Source organism: Setaria italica, chromosome V (assembly GCF_000263155.2).
Source record: "Setaria italica strain Yugu1 chromosome V, Setaria_italica_v2.0, whole genome shotgun sequence".
Lineage (NCBI taxonomy): Eukaryota > Viridiplantae > Streptophyta > Magnoliopsida > Poales > Poaceae > Setaria > Setaria italica.
Window position 1 is genome coordinate 17070905 of NC_028454.1, and position 23159 is coordinate 17094063.

At 54.8% G+C, this 23159-nt stretch overlaps 1 protein-coding gene across 1 annotated transcript; it reads right to left on the minus strand.

Moving 5' to 3' along the window:
• Positions 1 to 2118: 2118 nt before the first annotated feature.
• On the minus strand, positions 2119 to 2625 carry LOC101784889 (60S ribosomal protein L22-like). The gene has a single exon (XM_004971765.1). It carries the CDS (start codon positions 2623 to 2625, stop codon positions 2119 to 2121), a length of 507 nt encoding a protein of 168 aa, XP_004971822.1.
• Positions 2626 to 23159: the final 20534 nt, after the last annotated feature.

A 23159-nucleotide genomic window follows, 5' to 3' on the forward strand; every position in this document is an offset into this window, starting at 1 on the left:
AAGGGAAACGGACTCGCGCAGGCTGGATTCGGACTCCAGGATAGTACCAACTTATGATGGTCACCACGGTCGCATACAGACACGGATTGGGGCGTTCAAGTACTTCACAGATTCATTATGAAGTCTATTTTCATATGGATCTAGACTCAAGTCTATATCTAGTCTGAGACAATCACAATGACCAATTTACTACCGATAGATTTTCTGGTGCTGCGTCACCTTATTTTAGCCCAATGGGCCATGTATCAAGTTGGGTCCATTAGGGAGATGTCCTAGGGTTGGAGCACGACCCCAACACCATCCTGGTCATTCTCCTAGGCATTAATAAGGATTAGAGCCACCACAAACAGATTGGGTTTTGTTTAGATCAAGTTTAGCTCTCACTACTTGCTTGTAAGCGCGCGTGCTGGATCAGCCACCCGTCTTATTGTCTTCGGAACCCCACCTTATTGAGATTGAGTTAGAAACCTTCATCTTCATCTAGTAAATTCAGTACTTGTTATACTTGTTCTTGCTAGTTCTTCGATTGCTTGCAGGACGAGTGCCCTAGTGGCCGGGTGACGCGCTCCACAAGATCGTGGCAGCCATTGGAGGGGGTGTTTCGGTTGCTAAGGCGTAGCTTGGAAGGCTGTAGTCGGGCCATGAATGTCATCTCCATCCACCAATCAAGTTATCTACGCCTCTCTCATTGAAAGATCGGGAATCAACCCTAGCAGGTTCATATCAACCGCGGCATCCCACAAGGGGTGGCACCAACAGTGGTTCTACGTGAAGAACTACTCCAACTCCCCCTGCCGGAGTTCACCGGCTGCATTATTGAAGCGGCGCCGGAGGTGTGGGCGTACAGCCTGGTGGAGAAGGAGAAGAAGCGGATTACCGGCCTGCTGCAGGCCATCGAGCACCTGAAGGGGAGGGGATTGACCGGAGCGGGAGTCATCGGGGAGTACCACGCTCGGCGGGTGGCGCCGCTGATGCTCCGGGTCCGCTCGCTCGCCGACATGACCCCCGGTGCGCTGGCCGAGGGCACCATCCTCGTGACGGGTGCACTCGCTGCCTTCGAGATCTAGCAGCAGATCCGGGAGGCGCTGGAGGATAAGGACGCCGATTACCCGGTGCCGGGCCACCCTCCGATGCGCTCGGATGAGGACTTCATCGACCTGGTAAGGGTTTTGCACGCCAGTTTTCCTTTCTCTCGTTTCTTGGTCTGCCGTTCTGACGCGAGGCCTTTTGTGTTTGCAGGGCAGCATGACCCGGGGCGTCGACTCGCGTCCGCGGTGCCGGAGGACGCCGAGCAGCGACAGCAGAACCGTCTCCTTGCCGACAAGCAAAAGCGACGCAAGGACAAGGAGACAGCGAAGAAGAAGAAGAGGGCCGCCAAGGAGTTCCATCAGCGGCGATGAGGACAGGTCGTGTCGGACGACGACGACGATGAGGAGGAAGAGGAGGAGGATGATGATGATGAGGAGGAGGAGTTTATCCTGTCCCCCCGGTCGGGCGCGCTTGTTATCTGGGAGACGCGCTCCCAAACAGCCGTGAGGGATGAAGTGGGTGGACCGCCCGTCCAGGACTTGTTCCCGCAAAGCTCTGGAGCCGCGCGGAGTGCCCCTTAGAGGTCGGCGCGGAGTGCCCCTCGGGGGTCTACGGAGCCGACCCCCGTCCCTGCGCCTGCGGCCCAGGAGCAAAGGAGCGGCGACAAGCGGCCGTTGCTGGATGCCCCGGGGTCGGCGTCCGGCTCGGAGGCGAAGCGCGCGCGCTGTCCTTGCGCTGCGGGGATGTGAGTTGAATTTCCTCGCGAATCTCGTTCTCTTCCCGGCATTGGGTTTGTTCTTGCTAATGTTGTTTATTGTTTTGCAGCGTCGCCCCTCGAGGCCTCGTCCCGCAGCTGGCGCCCAAGAAGGCGCTACGGGTGTTGTCTGCCCCTGCGATGCAGACCGCGGCCCCACCCACGGCGAGCGGTGGGGTCACTGGTGAGACCGCGGGTCCTACCGCGGAGGTGGCCCCCGCGGCGGCGATTGGTGGAGTGGTGCCCGCCGCCGGGCCAGGATAGGGTGTGGACCCCGCTCCACCTTCTGCCTCTTCGGTCGACCCCGCAGTGCAGAGTATCGCTCCCGGGGGCCCTCAGGCCTGGGAGGTGATTGACCTCGACGCCGATGAGGTGGAGGAAACAGCGGCGGTGGAGACGGGGGCGGTTGCTCCAACGGCCGTGACGGGGATGGCGGCGGTGATGGAGGAGGGAGAGTCTGCCCCTGCGGCCACGGTGGGGATAGAGACGGCGGGGGAGGCAGGGACGCCCGCCCCGGTGGCTTCGTCGAAGGAGGCGGCGGTGACGGAGACGGGGACCTCTGCCCGGGGAGCCACGGCAGAAGTGGCAGCGGTGGCGGAGGCAGATGTGCCTGCTCTGGAGGCCTCGACAGGGGCGGGGATGCCTGCCTCGGTGGCCACGACGGAGGGTGAGGCGGCCACAGGGACACTCGCTCCGGCACCCGCGTCAAAGGCGGTGGCATCGACGGGCAGGTCGGGGCAATCATCGGCATCGGTAGTGCCCGCGGCAGCCTCGACGGGGGCAGAGGTGCGTGCGCCGGGACCGTCGGTGAGGCCAGCGACTTCCGGGATGGTGGTGCCCATCTAGACGGCGGCGTCGCCGTCGGCCCCATCCCTTGCCTCGACCACTCCCGTTCCCAAGGCGTGGAGCGGGTCTGTCCTGCGTTGGTCGTCTCGTGACAATTCACATTGGACAACGCCATGGAATGGGGCAAGTGGTAGGCGCTGCAGGGCGGACTCGCTAACGTCCACGCGGCTCTGTCCTCGGCGTTGGGGGAGCTGGATGGCGTCGTCTTCCCCGGTGGCTGGGTATGGTACTTTCTCTGTTGATGGTTATTTTCTTCTCGTTGCTCTGTCCTTGATGGTGTACTGTCTTGCAGGCTCTCCAAGAATGCAGCCGGGGAAAATCCGATTTCCTCCGGCTCAAGCGGGGGCTCTGGGAGCGCTTCAACTTGGAGAGGCAGCGGATCGGGGAGCTGACCATGCAGGTTACCGCCACCCAGCAGGTCATCGATGATCTGCGGAGGCGCGAGCAAGCAGCGCAGGAGGATGCGCGGCGGGCGGAAGCCAAGTTCCAGGTCATCACCGAGAGGGCTCGCTGCGACCGCGAGGAGTTCCAGGCTGCTGCCGAAAAGGCCCGCCACGATGCCGAGGAGCTCGCACGGCTGAAGGGGGAACATGAAGCCCTTCAGAAGACCGTCGAACACATCCAACACGAGCGGCAGAAGGCCTGGCAGGACCAGGACGCCGAGAAGGTCCGGAAGGAGGAGGCCGAGAAGGTGGTGGCCAACCTTGGGGCGGAGGTCAGCCAGCTCCAAGTGCAAGCGCGGGAGCTTCAAACCTCCGTGGCTCAGGGGCTCGACCCGGAACGCCACCTGAAGGCCCAATCCGAGGGTATGACCGTTTACTTGTTTGTCTTTGTGATGTTGCGGTGATTCTTGATTTAGCGGGTCCTTCTGGGTGATCCTTGCAGACGAGCTCAACCGGCTGAGGGAGGTGCTCGACGCGAAGTGCGCTGAGCACGGCAACCTGCGGGACGCGGTCCGCGTCATCTGCGACGGCCTCGGCGTGATCCAGGGGGAGGGGACGAGCTCGCTGGCGGCTCGTGTCCTCGGGACGTACCGCCAGGCCCGCAAGATCGCCGTGGAAGCACTCCATACCAGCGTGAGGCGAGCCTTCGGGGTCTTCGGCTCCCACTACTCCAGCATCAACTTCGCCGAGATGAGCGGGGGATACGCCGTCGGCTACTCCGAAGCCGAGCTGGATGAGATCGACGCGTCGGTGCTCAACCCAGCGGAGGCCTTGGCGAAGCTCCTCGAGAACGAGGCCGTCCCGCCCGAAGATCCCCAGTTGAGTTAACTGTATCGGGCTGGCGCCCCAGATGTAAATGCATTAGTGAAAAAACTTGTTTCTTGTGATGGCCATAGAGGCCTTTTCTACAACTTGTCGTGAAAAAGTTTCCGATCCTCTTTCTTGTTTTTTAGACTTGGAAAGTTTAGAGCGCGTTGTCAGGCATGTCATTAAGCATTGATGAGCGAAGGCACCGTAGCCGCTGGGGCGTAGGCTTTTCGTAGTCTGATCAGTCTTGCCTGAACACCATTCATGCACTCTCTCCTTTTCATGCCTGAAAGTTCAGAAAGAGGGTCGACTCGGAAAGAGAAAGCATTTTGAGAGGGTGTCAAGTGACCTAGGCTGGAGCCCCTGATAGCCCCCGAGGGATTTGCGGCCCTGAGGCCGAGCCAGGGTCGGATATCCCTGAGTTCGAAGGGAAACTTGAGTGGAACCAACTCAAAATTCTTTTTTCCGCAAAATTTTTAAATGTACAGAAGTGTCTATGTACAGAACTTGGAAATGAAAGCTAGGGGTAGAAAGTTCTTAGCTGTTCTATGTTCCAAGCGTTGCTGAAGGTCTGTCCATCGGGAGTCGCTAGCTTGTAGGTGCTCGGCCGCAGTACCTGCATGATAATGAAGGGACCTTCCCACGGAGGGGTCAGCTTGTGCTGACCCCTGTTATCCTGGATGAGGCGAAGTACCAAATCGCCGATGTTGAAGGCTCGGCCCTGCACTTTGCGACTGTGGTAGCGTCGTAGGGCCTGCTGGTACTTGGCTGAGTGTAGCAGGGCTACATCGCGTGCTTCATCGAGCTGATCTTGTGCATCTTCGAGCGATGCCTGGTTCCCCTGTTCGTCATATGGCTTGACCCTCGGTGATCCGTACTCCAGGTCAATGGGCAGGATGGCCTCGGACCCGTAGACCATGAAGAACGGGGTGAAGCCAGTTGCTCAACTGGGGGTTGTCCTCAGACTCCAAAGGACTGCGGGAAGCTCCGCGACCCACCGGCCACCAAACTTTTTAAGGCGGTCGAAGATCCGTGGCTTGAGACCCTGGAGTATCATGCCGTTGGCTCATTCAACCCGCCCGTTCGTGCGGGGATGTGCCACAGCCGACCAGTCCACTCGGATGTGGTGGTCGTCGCAGAACCGGAGAAACTTCTTTCCAGTGAACTATGTGCCATTGTCCATGATGATGGAGTTGGGGATTCTGAAGCGATGGATGATGTCGGTGAAGAATTGCACCACTTGCTCGGATTTGATTTGCGCAACCGGTCGTGCTTCGATCCACTTGGAGAACTTGTCGACAGCGACCAGCAGGTGGGTGAAGCCCCCGGGCGCTCTCTTGAAGGGCCCGACGAGATCCAGCCCCCAGACCGTGAAGGGCCACATGATGGGGATGGTCTGGAGCGCCTACGCGGGTAGATGGGTTTGGCGCGCGAAGAATTGGCACCCTTCGTAGGTGCGGACCACCGTGGGCTAATAGAAACCCTGCTGGAAGGCATTGCCAATGAGGGTTCTTGGCGAGGTGTGATGGCCGCAGGCTCTGGCGTGGATGTCCTGGATCAGTTTCTTCCCCTGCTCGATCAGGATGCAACGCAGGAGGATGCCGGTGTGGCTTCTCTTGTAGAGTTCCTGGTCGATGATGATGAAGGATTTGGCGCGGTGCGCGATTCTACGCGCCTCCGTCTTGTTCACCGGGAGCGTGTCGCGGATGAGGTAGTTGAGGTACGGGGCTCTCCAGTCAGGCGGGGGGTCGGGCCCTGCCGCTGGGTCTGCCTCGATCTCCATAGCCTCGGGATCGGAGGGGTCGGCCTCCGACCCTACGGTAGGCGAAGCGTTGCCGACCTTGGCAGGCGGCGTGTTGCCGACCTCTTCCGGGTCGAGACCCGAGCCCGGGGCAGGTGGCACGTTGCTGACCTTCTTCGGCTCTTGGAACGGATTGAGGGCTTGAGTTGGTCGCTGACGAAAACACCATCGGGTACGGGTTTTCGGCCGGACACTGCCTTTGCCAATTCGTCGGCTGCCTCGTTGAAACGCCTTGCGATGTGGTTGAGCTCTAGTCCGTCAAACTTGTCTTCAAGCTTGCAAACTTCGTTGCAGTAAGCTACCATCTTGGGGTCGTGGCAGCTCCACTCCTTCATGACTTGCTTGACGACCAGCTGAGAGTCGCCCCGGACGTCCAGCCGCAGGATGCCCAGCTCGATAGCGATGCGAAGCCCGTTGAGGAGGGCCTTGTACTCGGCAACATTATTAGATGCAGGAAAGTGGAGGTGGATCATGTACCTCATGCGCACGCCTAGAGGAGAGACGAAGACGAGGCCCGCTCCGGTGCGGGCCCTCATCAACGATCCGTCAAAGTACATTGTCCAGTATTCCTCCTTCTCCGACGCTGGTGGTGTTTGGATCTCTATCCATTCTGCTACAAAATCGGCCAGTACCCAGGACTTGATGGCAGTGCGGGGGGCATAGGTGATGCCTTGGTCCATGAGCTCAAGCGCCCACTTCGCGATCCGTCCCGTGGCATCCTTGTTTCGGATCACTTCGCCGAGAGGGAACGATGACACCACCGTTACCGGGTGGGAGGTGAAGTAGTGGCGCAGCTTCCTCTTTGTGATGAGGATGGCGTAGATGAGCTTCTAGATCTGCGGGTAGCGTGCCTTGGATTCGGACAAGACCTCGCTGATGAACTACACCGGGCGCTGCACCTTGAGGGCGTGTCCCTCCTCTTCCCGTTCTACCACCAGAGTCGCGCTAACCACCTGGGTGGTTGCCGCGATGTAGAGCATGAGGGGCACGCCATCGATTGGCGGGACTAGGATCAAGGCCTTCGTCAGGAGGTCCTTGAGCCGGTCAAGTGCCTCCTGGGCCTCGGCGGTCTACTCGAAGCGGTCAGTCTTCTTCAAGAGTCGGTAGAGAGGGAGCCCCCGTTCGTTGACGCGCGAGATGAAACGGCTCAGGGCTGCCAAGCATCCCGTGACACGCTGGACTCCTTTTATATTTCGGATCGGCCCCATGTCGCTGATGGCTGCTATCTTCTCCGGATTGGCTTCGATGCTGCGCACGGAGATGATAAAACCTAGCAGCATGCCCCTCGGAACCCTGAAGACACACTTTTTGGGATTGAGTTTGATGTGCTTGTCCCCCAGCCTTTTGAAGGCTAGTTCGAGGTCGGGGACGAGCTGGTCACCCTTTTTGGATTTGACCATGATGTCGTCGACGTAGGCCTCAACGGTTCACCCGATGAGGTCCCCGAAGCATTTAAGCATGCATCGCTGGAACGTAGCCCCCGCGGTTTTGAGGCCGAATGGCATCTTAACGTAGCAATAGGAGCCAAAGGGGGTGATGAAAGAGGTAGCGAGCTGGTCGGACTCTTTCATCGCAATCTGATGGTAGCCGGAATACGCGTCAAGGAAGCTAAGGGTTTCGCACCCGACGGTTGAGTCAACTATCTGATCTATGCGTGGCAAAGGAAACAAATCCGTTGGGAACGCTTTGTTGAGACCAGTGTAATCAACACACATCCTCCATTTCCCGTTCTTTTTTCATACAAGAAAAGGATTAGCTAGCCACTTGGGGTGGTGAACTTCCTTGATGAATCCGGCCGCCAAAAGTTTTTGGAGCTCTTCAACGATGGCCTTGCACCTCTCCTTGTCGAAGCGGCGCAGACCTTGCTTCACTGGCTTGGAGCCGGCCTTGATGTTCAAGGAGTGCTCGGTGACTTCCCTCGGAATGCCGGGCATGTCCAAGGGTTTCCACATGAAGACGTCGATGTTCGCGCAGAGGAAGTCGACGAGCGCGCTTTCCTATTTGTGAGATAGGGTAGCGCCGATCCGCACGGTCCAGCCGTCGGAGCTGCTGGGGTCGAGGAGGACCTCCTTGACGCCTTCGGTGGCCTCGAAAGAGGTGGCCGACTGCTTGGAGTTGGGCTGGTCCTCGGTGCCCTCCGTGAGCTGGACCGCTAGATCTTCCGTGAAAGTAATGGCTGCGGCGTATTCGCAGCATTCTACGCCGCACTCGTACGCCTTCTGGAAAGACATGCCGACGGTGATGACCCCATTGGGCCCCGGCAGCTTGAGTTTGAGGTAGGTGTAGTTGGGGATGGGCATGAACTTGGTGTAGCACGGCCGCCCCAGGATGGCGTGGTAAGTTCCATGGAAACCTACCGCCTCAAAGGTGAGGACCTCCTTCCTGTAGTTGGAAAGGGTCCCGAAGGTGACGGGCAAATCGATCTGCCCGAGAGGCATTGCCTGTTTCCCCAGCACGACACCGTGGAACGGTGCCTTGCTGGGGCGGAGGCGGGAGCGATCGATCCCTATGGCGTCGAGGGTCTCGGCGTAGAGGATGTTGAGGCCGCTGCCTCCGTCCATGAGCACGTTGGTAAGGCGCGTCGTGCCGACGATGGGGTCAACAACGAGGGGGTAGCATCCCGGCTGCAGGACGCGCCCTGGGTGGTCGGACCGGTCGAAGGTGATGGCGGGTCCTGGCCAGTCGAGGAAGGCTGGTGTGGCAGGCTCGACCGCGTAGACCTTACGGCGCTCCAGCTTCTGACAGCGCTTGGAGTCGTACGCCACCGGGCTGCCGAAGATCATGAAGCAGCCGTCCACCTTGGGGAAGCCGTCTTCCTTTTCTTCACCGTCCTTCTTCTCCTTGTCGGGCTTCCGTCTCTAGTCACCCTTCACCGGGTTGCCTACAAAGTACCTCTTCATGAGGTTGCAGTCCTTGTAGGCGTGCTTCACGGGGAACCCGTGGTTCGGGCACGTCCGGCGAGGAGCTTGTCGAAGAAGCCGGGGGTGCCTTCTGGAGGCGGTTGTCCCCGTTTGCGCTGCTTGTTCTTCTTCTTCTATAGACGGTTGGAGGTGCGTTTGTCGGCATCCTCCTTCCGCTTCGCTTTGCCTTTGGAGCAGTCGAAGATTGCTCCAACAGCCTCTTCGCCCGAGGCAAAGCTGGTGGTGATGTCGAGGAGCTCCTCCGTGGTCCGTGGGCCTCGACGCCCCATCTCATGGATGAGCTGTCGGCATGAGGTTCCTGCCAGGAAAGCCCCTATGACGTCGGCGTCCGCAACATTGGAGAGCTCGGTGCGCTTCCGGGAGAAGCGCCGGATGTAGTAACGGAGGGACTCATCGGACCCCTGGCGACAGCTCTGGAGGTCCCAGGAATTGCCAGGGCGCGTATACGTGCCCTGGAAGTTTCCCACGAATACCTCCTTCAGGTCGTTCCAACTGCAGATTCGACCCGAAGGGATATGTTCTAACCAGGCTTGCGCTGAGTCGGCCAGGAAGAGTGGTAGGTTGCGGATGATGAACAGGTCATCGTCTGCCCCACCGGCCTGGCATGCAAGCCGGTAGTCGCTGAGCCATAGCTTGGGGTTCGTCTCCTCCGAGTATTTGGCCACGTTGGTTGGTTGCTTGAAGCACGGTGGGAACAGCGCGTTCAGGATGCGTGTAGAGAAGGCCCGGGGCCCCGCGCGGTCGGGGCTCGGGCTGCGGTCTTCTTCGCTATCGTAGCGGCCGCCACGGTGGACGTGGTAGCCGCGATCCGCCTCCTCCTCCCTGTCCGCACGGGAGCACCTCCGCGCGTTCAGGGTGTCGCGGGCATCGCGAACGGGGCTGACGCGCCGGTGAACGGATTGGGCCCCGCCTCTTGCGGGTGGCGGCGTCCGTCGAGCAGGCGCGGCCTGGTTCGCCCTAGGAGGAGGTTGATGAACAGACTCCCCCCGCCTCTCCGGGGGTACGGTGGGTGCTGCTCTGCTGGTGATTTGCCCACGTCGTCGGGACGCGGAACTTTCTGCCTGCTGGACGACGGCGCACTCGAGTAGGTTGCGCACCTCCTGGCGTGCCTGACGCTCCTCGGGCGTCGCTGGTTCGGGGAATCGTCGGAGTAGGGCCGCCGCAGCGGCGATGTTCTGGCTGGCATGAGCGAAGAGCTGAGGACACTCTTCATCCGCGCAGATGCGCTGCTGGACGTCGCGCACCCGTTGTCGTGCCCCGCCTTCGTGGCGGGGGCGCTCGACCTCCTGGCGGGGCGCCACGCGTGCCTCCGGCTGTCGAGGTCGCACCGGGGCCTTGGCGATGGCTCCGGTTGTAGCCGCGGTGCGCGGTGGGGGAGTCCTCCGCCTCCCTTCAGCGCCGTCATCATTGGACCCCTCGGAGTGCACATCAACCATAAGGCACTCGCGTGAGGGGTGGTGACTCCCGCTATGAGAGCGGGCCTCGAAAATCGTCCTCGCCAGGCCCACCAGCTCGTTGCTCGCGGGCGACGCGGTCATGGACCGCGCCAAGAGACGACCGTGGGTCGCCGCGGCATTGCGCGGCCCGAAGAACCGCCCCTCAGAGGGAGGCCCTCCGGCACGCACCTGGCCGCTCGCCGCTATCCCAGCAGTGGAGCCGGGGATGGCGGGACGAGTTGGCAAGACGAGGAGAGGGATCAGCTCGATCCGCTCCCCGGTGGCAAGGAAGTCCAAACTTCCGAAGCGGATCAGGGAGCTGGGGCGAAGCTGGCGTCGTGGTTGGCCATCTCAAGCCGGTGTTGTACGCGCAAAGGTCCCCTACCTGGCGCGCCAACTGTCGTTGTCATGATTAGCGGATCAAGACTTGGACTAGTAAATTTCTTTTATGCGCGTAAGGCTTCAGATGGTGGCGTGAGAGACACAGGGTTTAGTCTGGTTCGGGCAAGGGAACGCCCTACGTCCAGTATCGAAAGCCGCTCGTGTTGCCCACGCGGGGTTCTGTAGTAGGGGTTACAGGAGTGCGAGAGAGGGAACTGGTCCCAGGTCTCTTGGGTGTGTACTGATGCTCTAGCTGGGCAAGTGCGTGTGTTCTGTTGGCTTGGAAGCGTCGTGGTGCTTCGAGTTGTCTGCCCCCGCCTCCTTTGTCTTAGGTTCCCGATTCTCCTTTTATAGCGTAAGGAGTCCACCGGGGTTATAGGCGAGACCGAGTGTGCGGAGAAGTAAAGAGATAAACATAGCTAGGTAAAAATACAACATAAAAAGGGGGGAAACAAGTTCCCAGGTAACCGGTGTCCTCGCCGGCCATCGACTTCTGCCAGCGTGTTTGCCGGAGGAGGGTGGCCGCCGTCGTGTCCTGTCGATGGCTTCCTCGGTGACTATAGCCGCCGGACGTGATGATGGCGTTTCGTCGTGACCCTCGTGTCCGTTGGGGAGGCGGCGGATCCCGCCATCCTGCTGACGGCTCGCGGAGAGCGGACGTCGCATCCCTGCCGCCGGGCGTGCGGGGCACGAGAACGGGCGAGGCCTTCCCCCTGCCCCGGGCAGTGCAGGCCATGAGTGCCCTGCGGCGAATCAGAGGAGGCCGCAGCTACTGTAGCAGGCACTGTGCGGCCGCCCATGGGTACTTGCGGCAGGTTGCGTGGGGAGGCGCGGATATCCTTCTCCCTGACAGATCTGCGGTGCATTTATGGCGAGATCGACAGGGGGACCCACGAGATCTGCGCCCGAGGAGGATACTTTTCTGGAGGGCCCGGGTTAGCCCGACCCGTTACGCCTGGAGTCTGGCGAGGCAGAGACCTGCGGTGGGGTTTCGGGCGCTCCCGACCCCAGGCTCGTGGTCGGGCGAGGCGGAACTTGGTCCTCCGGGGGTCGGGGGCACCCGACCCCGGGGCATGAGGTCGGGCGAGGCGGAGCGCGGCTCTCGCTTCCTAGGTTGGGCCGATGGCAGTCGTTGTTCCCTTAGGTGGGCCTGGGCCTTTGCATCTTGTTGTTTCCATGGGCTTCGGAAGGTCGTTAATATTTCCCCCCAACACTTAGGGTGTGTTTGGTTGCATGCACCACATGATGCATGCATGGATGATCCTGGATGGGATGGTTCAACCAATTTACGTGTACCATATGGTTCACTCTAATTAGTAGAATAATGTATTAAGTGGGATGGCCTCATCCGGGATGAGTTGGTCCAATTCACCCAACCAAACAAAATGATCATTATTATTTTGAATCATTTCATACATGAATCAAATGATACAACCAACCAAATACACCCTTAATCGCTCACCTTTCCTGTATGGGTATGAGCCCACCATAATTGCAGCACCTCAGAACCAGGAATCTGGCAACATAGCTGTCAATGACTGGGCACAAGAGCGTGAAGCATACAATGAGATGCTGAGAACAAATTTGTTGGCAGCCCAGAACAGAACAAATTTGTTGGCAGCCCAGAACAAGATTAAGACACAGGCTGATAATAAGTCAGCAAAATTCTGGCACACAAAATCTTAGCAATCGCGTGTCACCATCGACGAACGCCCTCGCGCGCTTTCGCTTGGTCCTTTGCGGGCTGGAATAATGGATTTGGATAGTGGTGGCATGTTTGCTTGGTTGGTCCTATACGGGATGTTGCTACTCAGTACTCACGTACGGCACGATTCCTACGAACCAATAGTCTATCTGCTAGGCTGGCAGTCACGTACGGACATAATATGCACAGCGCCTAGTAGTAAAGTTTAACATGTACAAAACTGATGCACAAGGACAATTGCATAGGCGTGCGCCTCCACCGCCCACGCGTCACCGTCGCGGCTTCCTCCGGTTTCCTTCTCTGTTCTGACAGCTGTCGACTTGGGCCGACTCGGAGTATTTGCATTGGCGAACACCGAACACCGCCGACCCGAACAACCTTGGCCGGCCGCCATGTATGCTTGCTCAGCTCAGCTTCTTCCCCTGAAAGCGAGGAGAGATGGAGGTGCGTGGCGTGGTCTCCTTTGCTTGCGATGTGCCTGGTGGCGTGGAGCAATTTACAACTCTGTCGCCGATGCTCAAGGATGAGGAATAGAAACCCAGTGCATCGATCAGTTGATATGACGATGGCACAGCTGCTGGTCTCGTCAATAGACCATATATAGACATACATATACTGACACACATATACATATATATATATATATATATATATATATATATATAAAATCAGCATGGGAAACCTCTCATGTTTCATAAAAAAATATATATGGGCGTTGCAATCCTCCTATAACTGTAAGTCAACACATGCATGCCGGCATGGGTGTTAAAATATCAGATTTAATTTTTTTCTGGAGGAACAAATGTCAGGTTTTAATAAGACCTGGAACTTTTATATTTTTATATTTTTTATTTTAGGTATTTGTAGAAATAAAAAGGCGATCCAAAAATTTGCAGAAATAGACCTCTGCTGCCAGATCAAACGACGGTTGGAGCGATGGATCGCGGTGGACGTAGGTAGCGCCATTTGAAATAGCGGTAGCCTATTACCACTGGATGAAGCGGCGGTAACTGGCTACCGCCGTTTCAAACAGCTATGGTTTATGTGTGTGTTGGCAGCTATAGCCAGTTCAAACAGCTGTAGCCGTTTGAATTGGCTATAACCCTGATTTTTTTATTGTTTTGTTTTGGTGTAATTTTGTCTTAAATTTAAAAAAAATAGTTACATTGGAAGCACTGACTATTTAGAAATGTCACTTTTAGTTGCAGTATGAAACTTCGTAATTTAAGAGAGGTAGAGAGGTTCGAGGAAATAATTGAAAATGAATTAACTCCCGACCATTAGATACATAACTGTTTCCAGCGAAACTACAACAAATAGAAACGAAATTGGTGCATAACATACGAACAACAACGACTCTAGTGTGGATAATTAATTATAGATTGCAGTGGCATGTGCATCACGGATGCTATCCTAAACAAGTGTTGTTGCTAAATCTAGCATGCCTTAGGTAATTGAAATAGCTGGGGATAGAGTCATATCTACTTTCTATTAGAACTGGCTTTGCGAGAGCTTGGAGGGCCCAGCTCCATAGTAGCCAGCACCCCCAGAGGATGGCGGAGATGGGGGGCAATCCTTGTTGTGGTGGTAGGGGCACTTGCACCATGGATCGGTACAAATCAAGTCACATGTGATGTTAACCGCCCAAGAATTTGCATCAACTTCGGATTGAAGATCCTCGACCTTACGCTCAAGGTCAAAGATCTTGCACTTGAGGTAGTGGATGTACTCTTGGGTTGGCTCAGGAAGTGGTGGATTGACCCACTTGGCATAGGAGTAGTTTTCTTCATCGAGATAAGACTGAACATGATATTAGTTTGTAGCACGAAAAGCTTAGGAAGAGTAAAGAAGTAATAACTTGACTCAACAAGCCATACAGGTATCAAAAGAAACGCCGGCTTCCATCACTGTACCCATCATACAGCTGGACGAAACAAGCCACGCCATGGTGACACATTGGCCATGCATCATGACGGTCGTCATAAGGCCTAAGGGAGTTTGGAGGGGCGTAGTTAGCCCTGTCTTCCAGAGGGAAGTCGTCGAGGGGTGCCTCATAATCGCCAAAAGAACATGGCCAAGTGATGGTGGGAATAGGAGCATCCTCTCCTCTTCCCCTCCTCCCACGACCTCTCCCTCATGTGGATGCCATTGTTCTTCCTCCTACTCAGTGGTGTGGAAGGATATGGAAGAGGGAGGTCCAATATAAGGAGTGTTGAGATGGAGATGAACTGCGCCCCCATGTGCTTAGTACCCCGTCGTGTTCAATCATCCTGAAAAAGGCTAGATTTAGGCTTTGCAAGTGCAGGGACGTAGGGCTCAGTATCGAGTCCCATCTGCCTGAGTAGGCTCACGTTCAGGATCCTTGTAGTCTATAGTGTAGGCTTTTTAGTGAGGGTTCACGTCAACAGTGGTTTAGCACTATTTGAGTATTGTACTGGCAGCAGAGTAGTATAATGGGAATAGTGTGGAATCTGAGTACTCGATGCATGGAGTTGAAATGTTATCACAATAGAAACAACAGTACAATGGCATCCGAGATGCCCAACATGACAAACCTAAAGAGCACCTTTCCTAGGATAAAATTCCTTAGGTAATGTAAATTGGTTGAGCACAACTAATATTCTACTAGGTGAACTGGGGAAGTTTCTCCTTCCTCGTTGTTTTGGAGGAACATTCTGCCTCCTACTTCTTCATCTTCTTATGTCGCTCTTCTTCCTAGAGGAGTTGCCCCTGATGAGCTTCGAATTCTTCCTCCTGCTATTTCAGTGTTGCCTCTCGAGCACCTAACTGGTTATGCCACCTCTGCAGTTCATCCTCCTTGCCCTGCAAACGAATCTGTTGTTGGCGGATGCGTCACTCTTGCTCAAGCCAAGCAGCACGTGCTATGTCTCGAGCCACTTCCAGCCTACCATAGTATTGGGCTTTGGTCTCTAGCACCACTGGCATTATGGGCACCTCCCCTAAAGGCCTAGTGTTGATCCATTCCGTGAATGTGCATGCCTGCATGTTCATTCCTGATTAGTTCAAGGTACCGGTATGTAGAAAACATATTTAAAATGTTTATGAACGGACTGACCTTGAAATCATCGACAATGTCGGGACACTTGAAATATCTACACCCCTTCTTACCCCAAGGTATGCGATCCTCCCATACCTGCAACCACGCACGGAAGCCGCAGTGGTATTTAGGGCGCTCATTTCATGTTGGAACCCTATTTTGCTCCTCCCTCCACGATGGCATTTCTTAGATGGAGATGCAACCTCACTAGAAACGGATCAGGTTGGCAAGTGTTAGTAGTGCGTTTGAACGTTGTCTGAACGACTCATATATAGAACGCTACTGACATGGTCCATGGACCATGTCCATAATGGCAAATGGAAAAGGACATGCATGGACATCATAGCCTGCACCAGCCTAGCTATCAAAGTCTATGCACCGGCCTACATAATGTAGTCTGCAAAGGAGCACACATCATAGTCTACATCATCGTACAAAAGATGAAGGAGGTCCTATGGACTAAATGTGTCCTCACTTAAAACGAGGAGCACGACGACCACGACCACACCTCGTTGCCCGCTGCGATGCTCTGGTCTAGAATTGGTCGTACGTGAAAGGCTCCGGTGGGGTAACCTCGCGAGGCAGACATCCTGGGTGTAGCCCTGTGTCGGAGGCACGGGCACGTCACCCAACTTCAAAGGACCAACCTCCTCAGTGTTGTAGCTAAAAATGGAGTCCACCCATGCCAAACTCATCCTCTGAATCTCGTCCTCTATGGACTCCTCATCGGTCCCTCCATGGCCTGTGTACCCTATTCTCGAACCAAGAAGTGTTATTGTCAATTTCGTTCCGTATTTGTAATTGAATAGAAAGCATGTATTGATGACGCACCAAAGTTATCCACACGGAGTCGAGCTGAACACGGTCCTGCTGCACTATATCCTTGGTACTGCTGCGGAGCTGTGTTACAAAATTATAAGTTAGTTCGAGCAATTGGAGAACAATTGGTCAATGAAAAATGACAAAGTAACGAACACATACCTATGGGGGTCACATACTGCAGACCCAGCACGTAAGTGGAAGGACTTGTTGCAACAGTTGCCCATGACGGTGCATGTGGAAGAGTCGACACCCTAGGATGGGTTGCATGTGCTTGTGGTGCATAAGACAACCCGGGGTACGCTGGACAAATGGGTGCAAGAGAAGACGAACCGGAGTGCTGCGTAAGTGGTGTTGAAGACGAACCGGGGTGTTGCGTAGGTGGTGCTAAAGACGACCCGGGGTAGTGTGGCGGATCCACTTCGAATTTGCTTGATTAAACATGATTAAGCCGCCTGATATGCGACACTCATACCTTAACCAAGTAAACATGAAGTGCCATCGTATTTCATCCGATTTAACCACTTGAACAGGACCGAATAGCAAACTCACACGAAGGTGAGTGGTTCCATAGAATACAATAAGTCCACCGGTTAACCAACTTAACCATTTAGATCAATTCTGAAAAAAAAATCAGAGTTTTACAAGGTTTATAAGAAAACAGCAGAAGGTAAAACAACGAGCGGAAGCTACTTCGTTGGGGTCGGATATCCCTGGTGAGGCCAACCGGGACGTTAGTGATCCCTCTTCTCGCCGTCCGAGGAGGGATCCCACTCAACCATCCAACCCGAAGGGAGTTGGGGCGGCCAAGTGCCAACAGAGGAGGGCTCAGGGGCAGCAACTTCACCTGAAAAAGAAGAGCCACAACAAGGCTGAGCTACTAAGCTCAACAAGACTTAACCGACAGGGAGTACGCTACTCCACCACTTCTAGACATGTAAGGCTTTTTGGCTGAGGGGTTTGTTTGCCAAAAGCGCTAGGTGTATCCCTACTTTCAAGTTTTAGCTCCGGTTCTGAGTTCATTATCCAGTCTAAGTCTGCAACCTATTCTAAGCAACCATAGAACCAACCAAAAGGTATATACATCATCATCGAGACCATGTCATCATCAGATTCCTTTATTACTCAGGGTGACATAGCGATCAAGCAGTCTAAAACTGTGAGAGGCAGACGAATCGATTCGGGTTTCTTAACCATGCATGGCGAACCTAATCTCACGACATCCGTGCACCACAAGGGTCGCTTCCTGTGTCGGCTGTCCCCATCAATTCCCAAGCACGTGTCAGGTCCAAACTTTCCTTGGCATGCAATGCTCCACAGTCCCGGCCTCTACCGTACTGTGACCGCACTTGCACCCACATGATGCACCATGGGAACCTCGTTCCAGGGACAGCAGGGGTATAAGCCACGCCCTAGTTCAATCAGGTACTAGGCTTCCCCATCCCATACTAGGTATGAGATTAGTACTTTCAAACACTTGATCACGAACACCACCACTGTCAGGCCTTAGCAAGTTTCATAGACTGACGGGGTGATCAGCCGACCACCAAAGAGTTACCCAACACCTTGCCCCGTCCATCGTCCTTATAGTTGTAGCAGAAGGAAAACAGCCAACTCCTACAACTCGCGAGTGACACGAAATCACTCAGCTTTTACCGCTTCCTATTTAAGCAAGCATCTACTCGGTCCAACAGCTAGTGATCAGATCAAGGGATCTAAGTCATGCATCTATGGTTCTAGACAAATCCTATACGTAAATGCACAAGCATAATAAAGAAGGCATGCGCAAGTTTGGTAAAACACAGGGGATTCATGCATCCGGGGCTTGCCTTCGAACAAGGAGGAGGGAAACTGCTCTTCTGCTTGGATTGGTTCGGCTTCTGGAGGCGGGAGCTCGACCACACCTTCGTCTTCTCGCGCCGGGTGCAGCTCGTAGAAGCCGTCGGCGAGACGCAGCTCTACACGAATGCAATGCATGGGTTAGCATTTAGACGGTTATTTCAACAGCAACACTCGCAAGTTTGAGCCCAGAAACTTGCGGCAAGTTACGGGAGGGTGGGGAGGTTCGCTTGAGTTGGTGGAGATCAAGATATAAGGGTCGGATGGGAAGTAACTTATGATCAGACCCTTAATCTAGAGGAATAGATGTGCTAGGGGTCCTCAGACTTAACGCTGAAAAGTCCCCAAGTTTTACACATATACCCTTGGTTCAAGGAAAAAGATACAGCCGAGCCCTCGGGCGAGGCGGAGAAAGGTCGGCGGAACAGACAGGGTCGGGCGAGACAGAACCGGGGTCGGGCGGATAGGAGGGGTCGGACGAGATGAACAAAGGGTCGGTGGCTTACCTTCGTCTTACAGATGAAGCTTGGGGTCGGGAAAGAACAGGCTTGGGCGGACAGACTAAGGCTTGGGCAGCGGCGATGATGCCCGGTGGTACTCCGGTGGCAGCGGTGCTTCTCGTGAACCACAAGCAAGCTCTTGTGTAGCACGGGGAGCAAGAGGCTAGGCGGATTGAGAGAGCGGTGTGGAGCGGAGTGTTGGAGGTATGCCCTAGAGGCAATCATAGAGATGATGATATTCCATTTGTATCCATGATTTGTATATTGTGTTCATTGAATATCCATTAAAGGCTACTTGAATTGATTTGCAATTATGTGAATTGTATGTGAAACTCTTTACTTGTATGGTTATTCTAAAGTTGTCCCTAGTCGGAGTTCATGTGAGGACACACATGAATATTAGACTAGCACATGTATTAGTTGATGACTATGTTTCACAAGTCATGGACATGGAGATGTTGAACTAATAATGTGGACACATGTGGAGACATGTGTTAGGACTGACCCAGCACGAGAAGTAGCTCTCTCTTTAAACAACATATACGCTTTGTCCTTAGACCTGAGATTGTCGCATGTATTCTAGATGTGGATCGACCTACTTAGGGGCTATCAAACGCTACGCCGTAACAGGGTAGTTATAAAGGTAGCTTTCGGGTTTGTCAAGAAGCATGCTATGAGACATGGTCAATCAAGATGGGATTTGCCCCTCTCTGATTGAGAGTGATATCTCTGGGCCCCTCGAGTGATCGAATCCGAAAATGCATGGCCATGCTACGTACGGTTAAGAGTTAACCTACAAAGGGATTCCGAATCACAGGATCGAGAAAGAGCGGTCGGCTTGAAGCTAGACCAAATATCGTGAGGCAAAGGGAATAGCATGTATATTATGTTGTGATGGTTCGTCTGATATGATCTTCGTATGCGTATAGGAGTTGGCACGTCTTGCTAGAGGCCGCTACCGACTATTGGGCCGAGTAGGAGTACTCGGGCCATGTCTATACGTATCCGAACCCATAGGGTCGCACACTTAAGGGGCTGGAAGCCCAATTCGGATCTGATCCGAGTTGGATTAGGTTTAGGAGTACTAATGGGCCTCGGATCCAGAGGCCCATCAGAAACCCCTATAAATAGAGGGGTGGGGGCGCCCTAGGGTTTTACACCTTTTGGCTGAACACTCTTGCCGCGCCTCCCACGCCCTCGCCTGTTGCAACTCGCGGATCTAGCAATCCGGCTTGCGACGCTTCCTCCCTGCACGTGTGGATACCTTGGAGGTGTTGCGCCTGCAGCACTTGGACGAGCCGCCGACGAGCCACGACGAGCCGACGACGAGCCGCGGCACCGGAGGCGATCTTGCTGTGCACGTGGACGAGCTGCTGAGGAGCCGCTGGACGTGATCGACTACGTACGACTACGTTGTTCGACTACGTACGACTACGTGATCGTCTTCACTGCACCGACGCATATCTACATCTTCCGCACCAGTAGTGCGTCGAGTGGTAATCCCGTGATCCTTATACGGCAGTTCTTCCTGGTTATACGCGGTAGAAATTTTGATTTGCGCTAGCGTAGCCTACCTCGTATCCCTACACGGAGAGGAGAGTTCCTCAGAACTTAGGCGGTGGTGCTGTGAGCACGAACAGGGAGCAAAGCGGGAGGGCAGCGATGGTGAAGGGGAACTTTGGTGGGGCTCCGGCATTCCCTTTTATAGCTGCGCGGAAGAGAGAAGGGGGAGCGGCGCGAAGGCCGGGGAAGAAACGATGGAGTGCGCTGCCGGGGCGGCGATTGAGCGATGAGGGCGGTAGAGCAAGACTTCGGGGATGACACCGGTGGTCATTGGGCACCAGAGGCGGGGCGGCGCGGGCACGGTTTTGCCGGTGGTTGAGATTTGGCAAAGGCGGGCGTCGTCGTGCGGTGGATTGATGGAAGTGACCGCGGGAACGGCGCTAGAAACGAGGGTGCACAGGCGAGAAGACTGGCGGCTGCGGTCGCGCGGGCGAGCGAGGAGCAACAGATTGTCGGGGCGGAGCTCTGACAGGGCGGGAAAGGAGCTATCGCTGCCGTGGTCTGGGTTGGCGGAGGAGGAATCGTCGTGTAGCGTGGACCGGGGCGACGGAAAAGACGGGCGGCATCGGGCTCTGTAGCCGGGATCTGGCGAGGTGATGATGGGCGCGGGCGGCGAGGAGCTGCAGAAAGGGTAGCAGAGGAGCTTCCGCTGTGATTGGGGAAGGGGGCGCGAGAATCCATCCGGTCGTGGCCGGCGACAAGGCGGAGCGGCGGGCGTCGGAGAAGTCGAGCTACACGGCAAGGGAACTCTGAAGTGGGCATGCAACTCGAGTGTGTCTGTCGCGGGAGATCTGGGGGAAAAGATCTCGTGGGTCCACCGGTCAATCTTGGTGGTCCACTGCCCAGATTGAAGGGGAGGCGTTGTGGAAGGACTTAGAAAGATCCGGCGGGTGAGTTGGGGTCGGCGGGGTCGAAACTGGGGAAAACGGCGAGGGGTCGGATCACAGGGGTCGGGACCGAACTGGAGGTTGAGCACTTAGACTTGGTAAAGCTAAGATAGGGGATCAGGGACTTGGATTAAGATTAACGTGAAGGATTTTTAACCGAGGTCGTTACAGCCTACCCCCCTTAAAAAGAATCTCGTCCCGAGATTCGGATGTAGAAGTAACCGGTGGGGGTGTGTAGCCCTTACCTCCTTGGTTGGGGAGGAAACCTGGGAAAAGTTTGTTCAAGTACTCTTCTGTTTCCCACGTTGCTTCATCCTCGGTGTGGTTTCTCTAGAGGATCTTGTACATTTTAACCACTTGGCGTCGGGTGCGCCTCTCCTTCTGGTCCAGCACCTTGGCCGGGTACTCTGCATAGGTTAGGTCAGGCTCGGTCTGAAACTGCTCCTGTTCTAAGATTTCGGCTGGGACATGGACACATTTCTTCAGTTGAGACACATGGAAAACATCATGTATGGCCGATAGCTATTCTGGGAGTTGGATCCGGTAAGCGACTGGTCCATAAATTTCCACAATCTCATATGGGCCAATGTAACGGGGAGCTAATTTTCCTTTTACTCCAAACCGTTGTACTCCTTTTGTCGGGGAGACCCGAAGATACACATGGTCACCAATGTCAAACTGTAGGGGCCTTCTTCTCCTGTCGGAGTAACTCTTCTGTCGGGATTGGGCAGCCTTGAGATTTGCTTGAATTACCTTCACTTGCTCTTCGGCCTCTACCACTAAGTCAAGACAATAGATTTGTCTCTCTCCAGCTTGGGACCAATTCAATGGTGTCCGGCATCTTCGCCCATACAATGCTTCAAACGGTGCCATCTTCAAACTGGCTTGGTAGCTATTGTTGTAGTAGAACTCCGCCAATGGCAAACACTTGTCCCAATTTTTGTCATAGTGGATGACACAAGCTCTCAACATGTCTTCAAGGATCTGATTTACCCTTTCGGTTTGACCGTCGGTTTGAGAATGATAGGTTGAGCTACGGATGAGTTTTGTGCCCATGGATGCTTGTAGCTGTTCCCAAAAGCGTGCTACAAACTGAACTCCTCGATCAGAGATGATGGTCTTAGACACACCGTGTAAGGAAACTATGCGGTCAAGATACAACTCCGCATACTGCTTGACCGTGTGGGTGGTGTGGACAGGAAGGAAGTGGGCGGTTTTGGTCAGACGGTCCACTATAACCCAAATGGAGTCATGTCACTGTGATGAAAGGGGCAGTCCAACAATGAAATCCATGCTGATATCTTCCCATTTCCAAGAGGGAATAGGTAGGGGCTGCAGAGTACCTGCTACTTTTAGATGACTGGTCTTGACGCGTTGGCAGGTGTCACACTCTGAAACATACCGGGCAATTTCCGGCTTCATTCCACTCCACCAGAAGGTTTGACGGAGGTCATGGTACATCTTATTGCTGCCAGAATGGAGTGAGAACTTAGAGATATGTTCTTCATCTAGGATTTGCTTTCTCAGATTAGGGTCGGCTAGGACTACCAGTCGGTTTCCATAATACACTCTCCCAGTCTCATCCTGCCGAAACTGCTTATACCCTTCATCCTTCAAGAAATCTTCCTTGTGATTCGCCTGACTTCCTCATCCACTAATTGTGCTGATCTTATTTGGTCTTCCAAAACAGACTCAAGAGCGATGTGGCCGAGGGTTCCATGGGAAACAATTTCCAAACTGAGTTTTCCCATCTCATGACACAAAGTCTCGGTGAAGGTTGTTGCCGACAAGCAGTTGCAAGAGGTCTTGCGGCTAAGAGCATCGGCTACCACATTGGCCTTGCCGGGGTGATAGTGCACTTCCAAATCATAGTCCTTTACTAACTCTAACCATCTCCTTTGGCGCATGTTGAGGTCGGCTTGGGTGAAGATGTACTTGAGGCTCTTGTGGTCGGTGTAGATGTTGCAGTGAGTGCCCATCAGATAGTGTCTCCATATCTTTAAGGCATGAATCACTGCTGCCAACTCAAGATCATGGGTCGGGTAGTTCAGTTCATGAGGTCGTAACGCCCGCGAGGCATAGGCAATGACTCGGTTGTCTTGCATAAGAACACACCCAAGTCCAGTGCCAGAGGCATCACAGTACACGTCAAACGACCTAGAGGGGTCGGGTTGAGCCAAAACCGGGGCTGTGGTCAGCAAGCGCTTTAGGGTCTTGAAGGCTTCTTCACACTTATTGTTCCATGCAAATTTGACCTCTTTCTTCAGCAGCTCAGTCATCGGCTTAGCTATCTTGGAGAAGTCTGGTATGAAACGCCGATAGTAGCCTGCTAGTCCAAGGAAACTTCGGATCTGGTGCACTGAGGTGGGA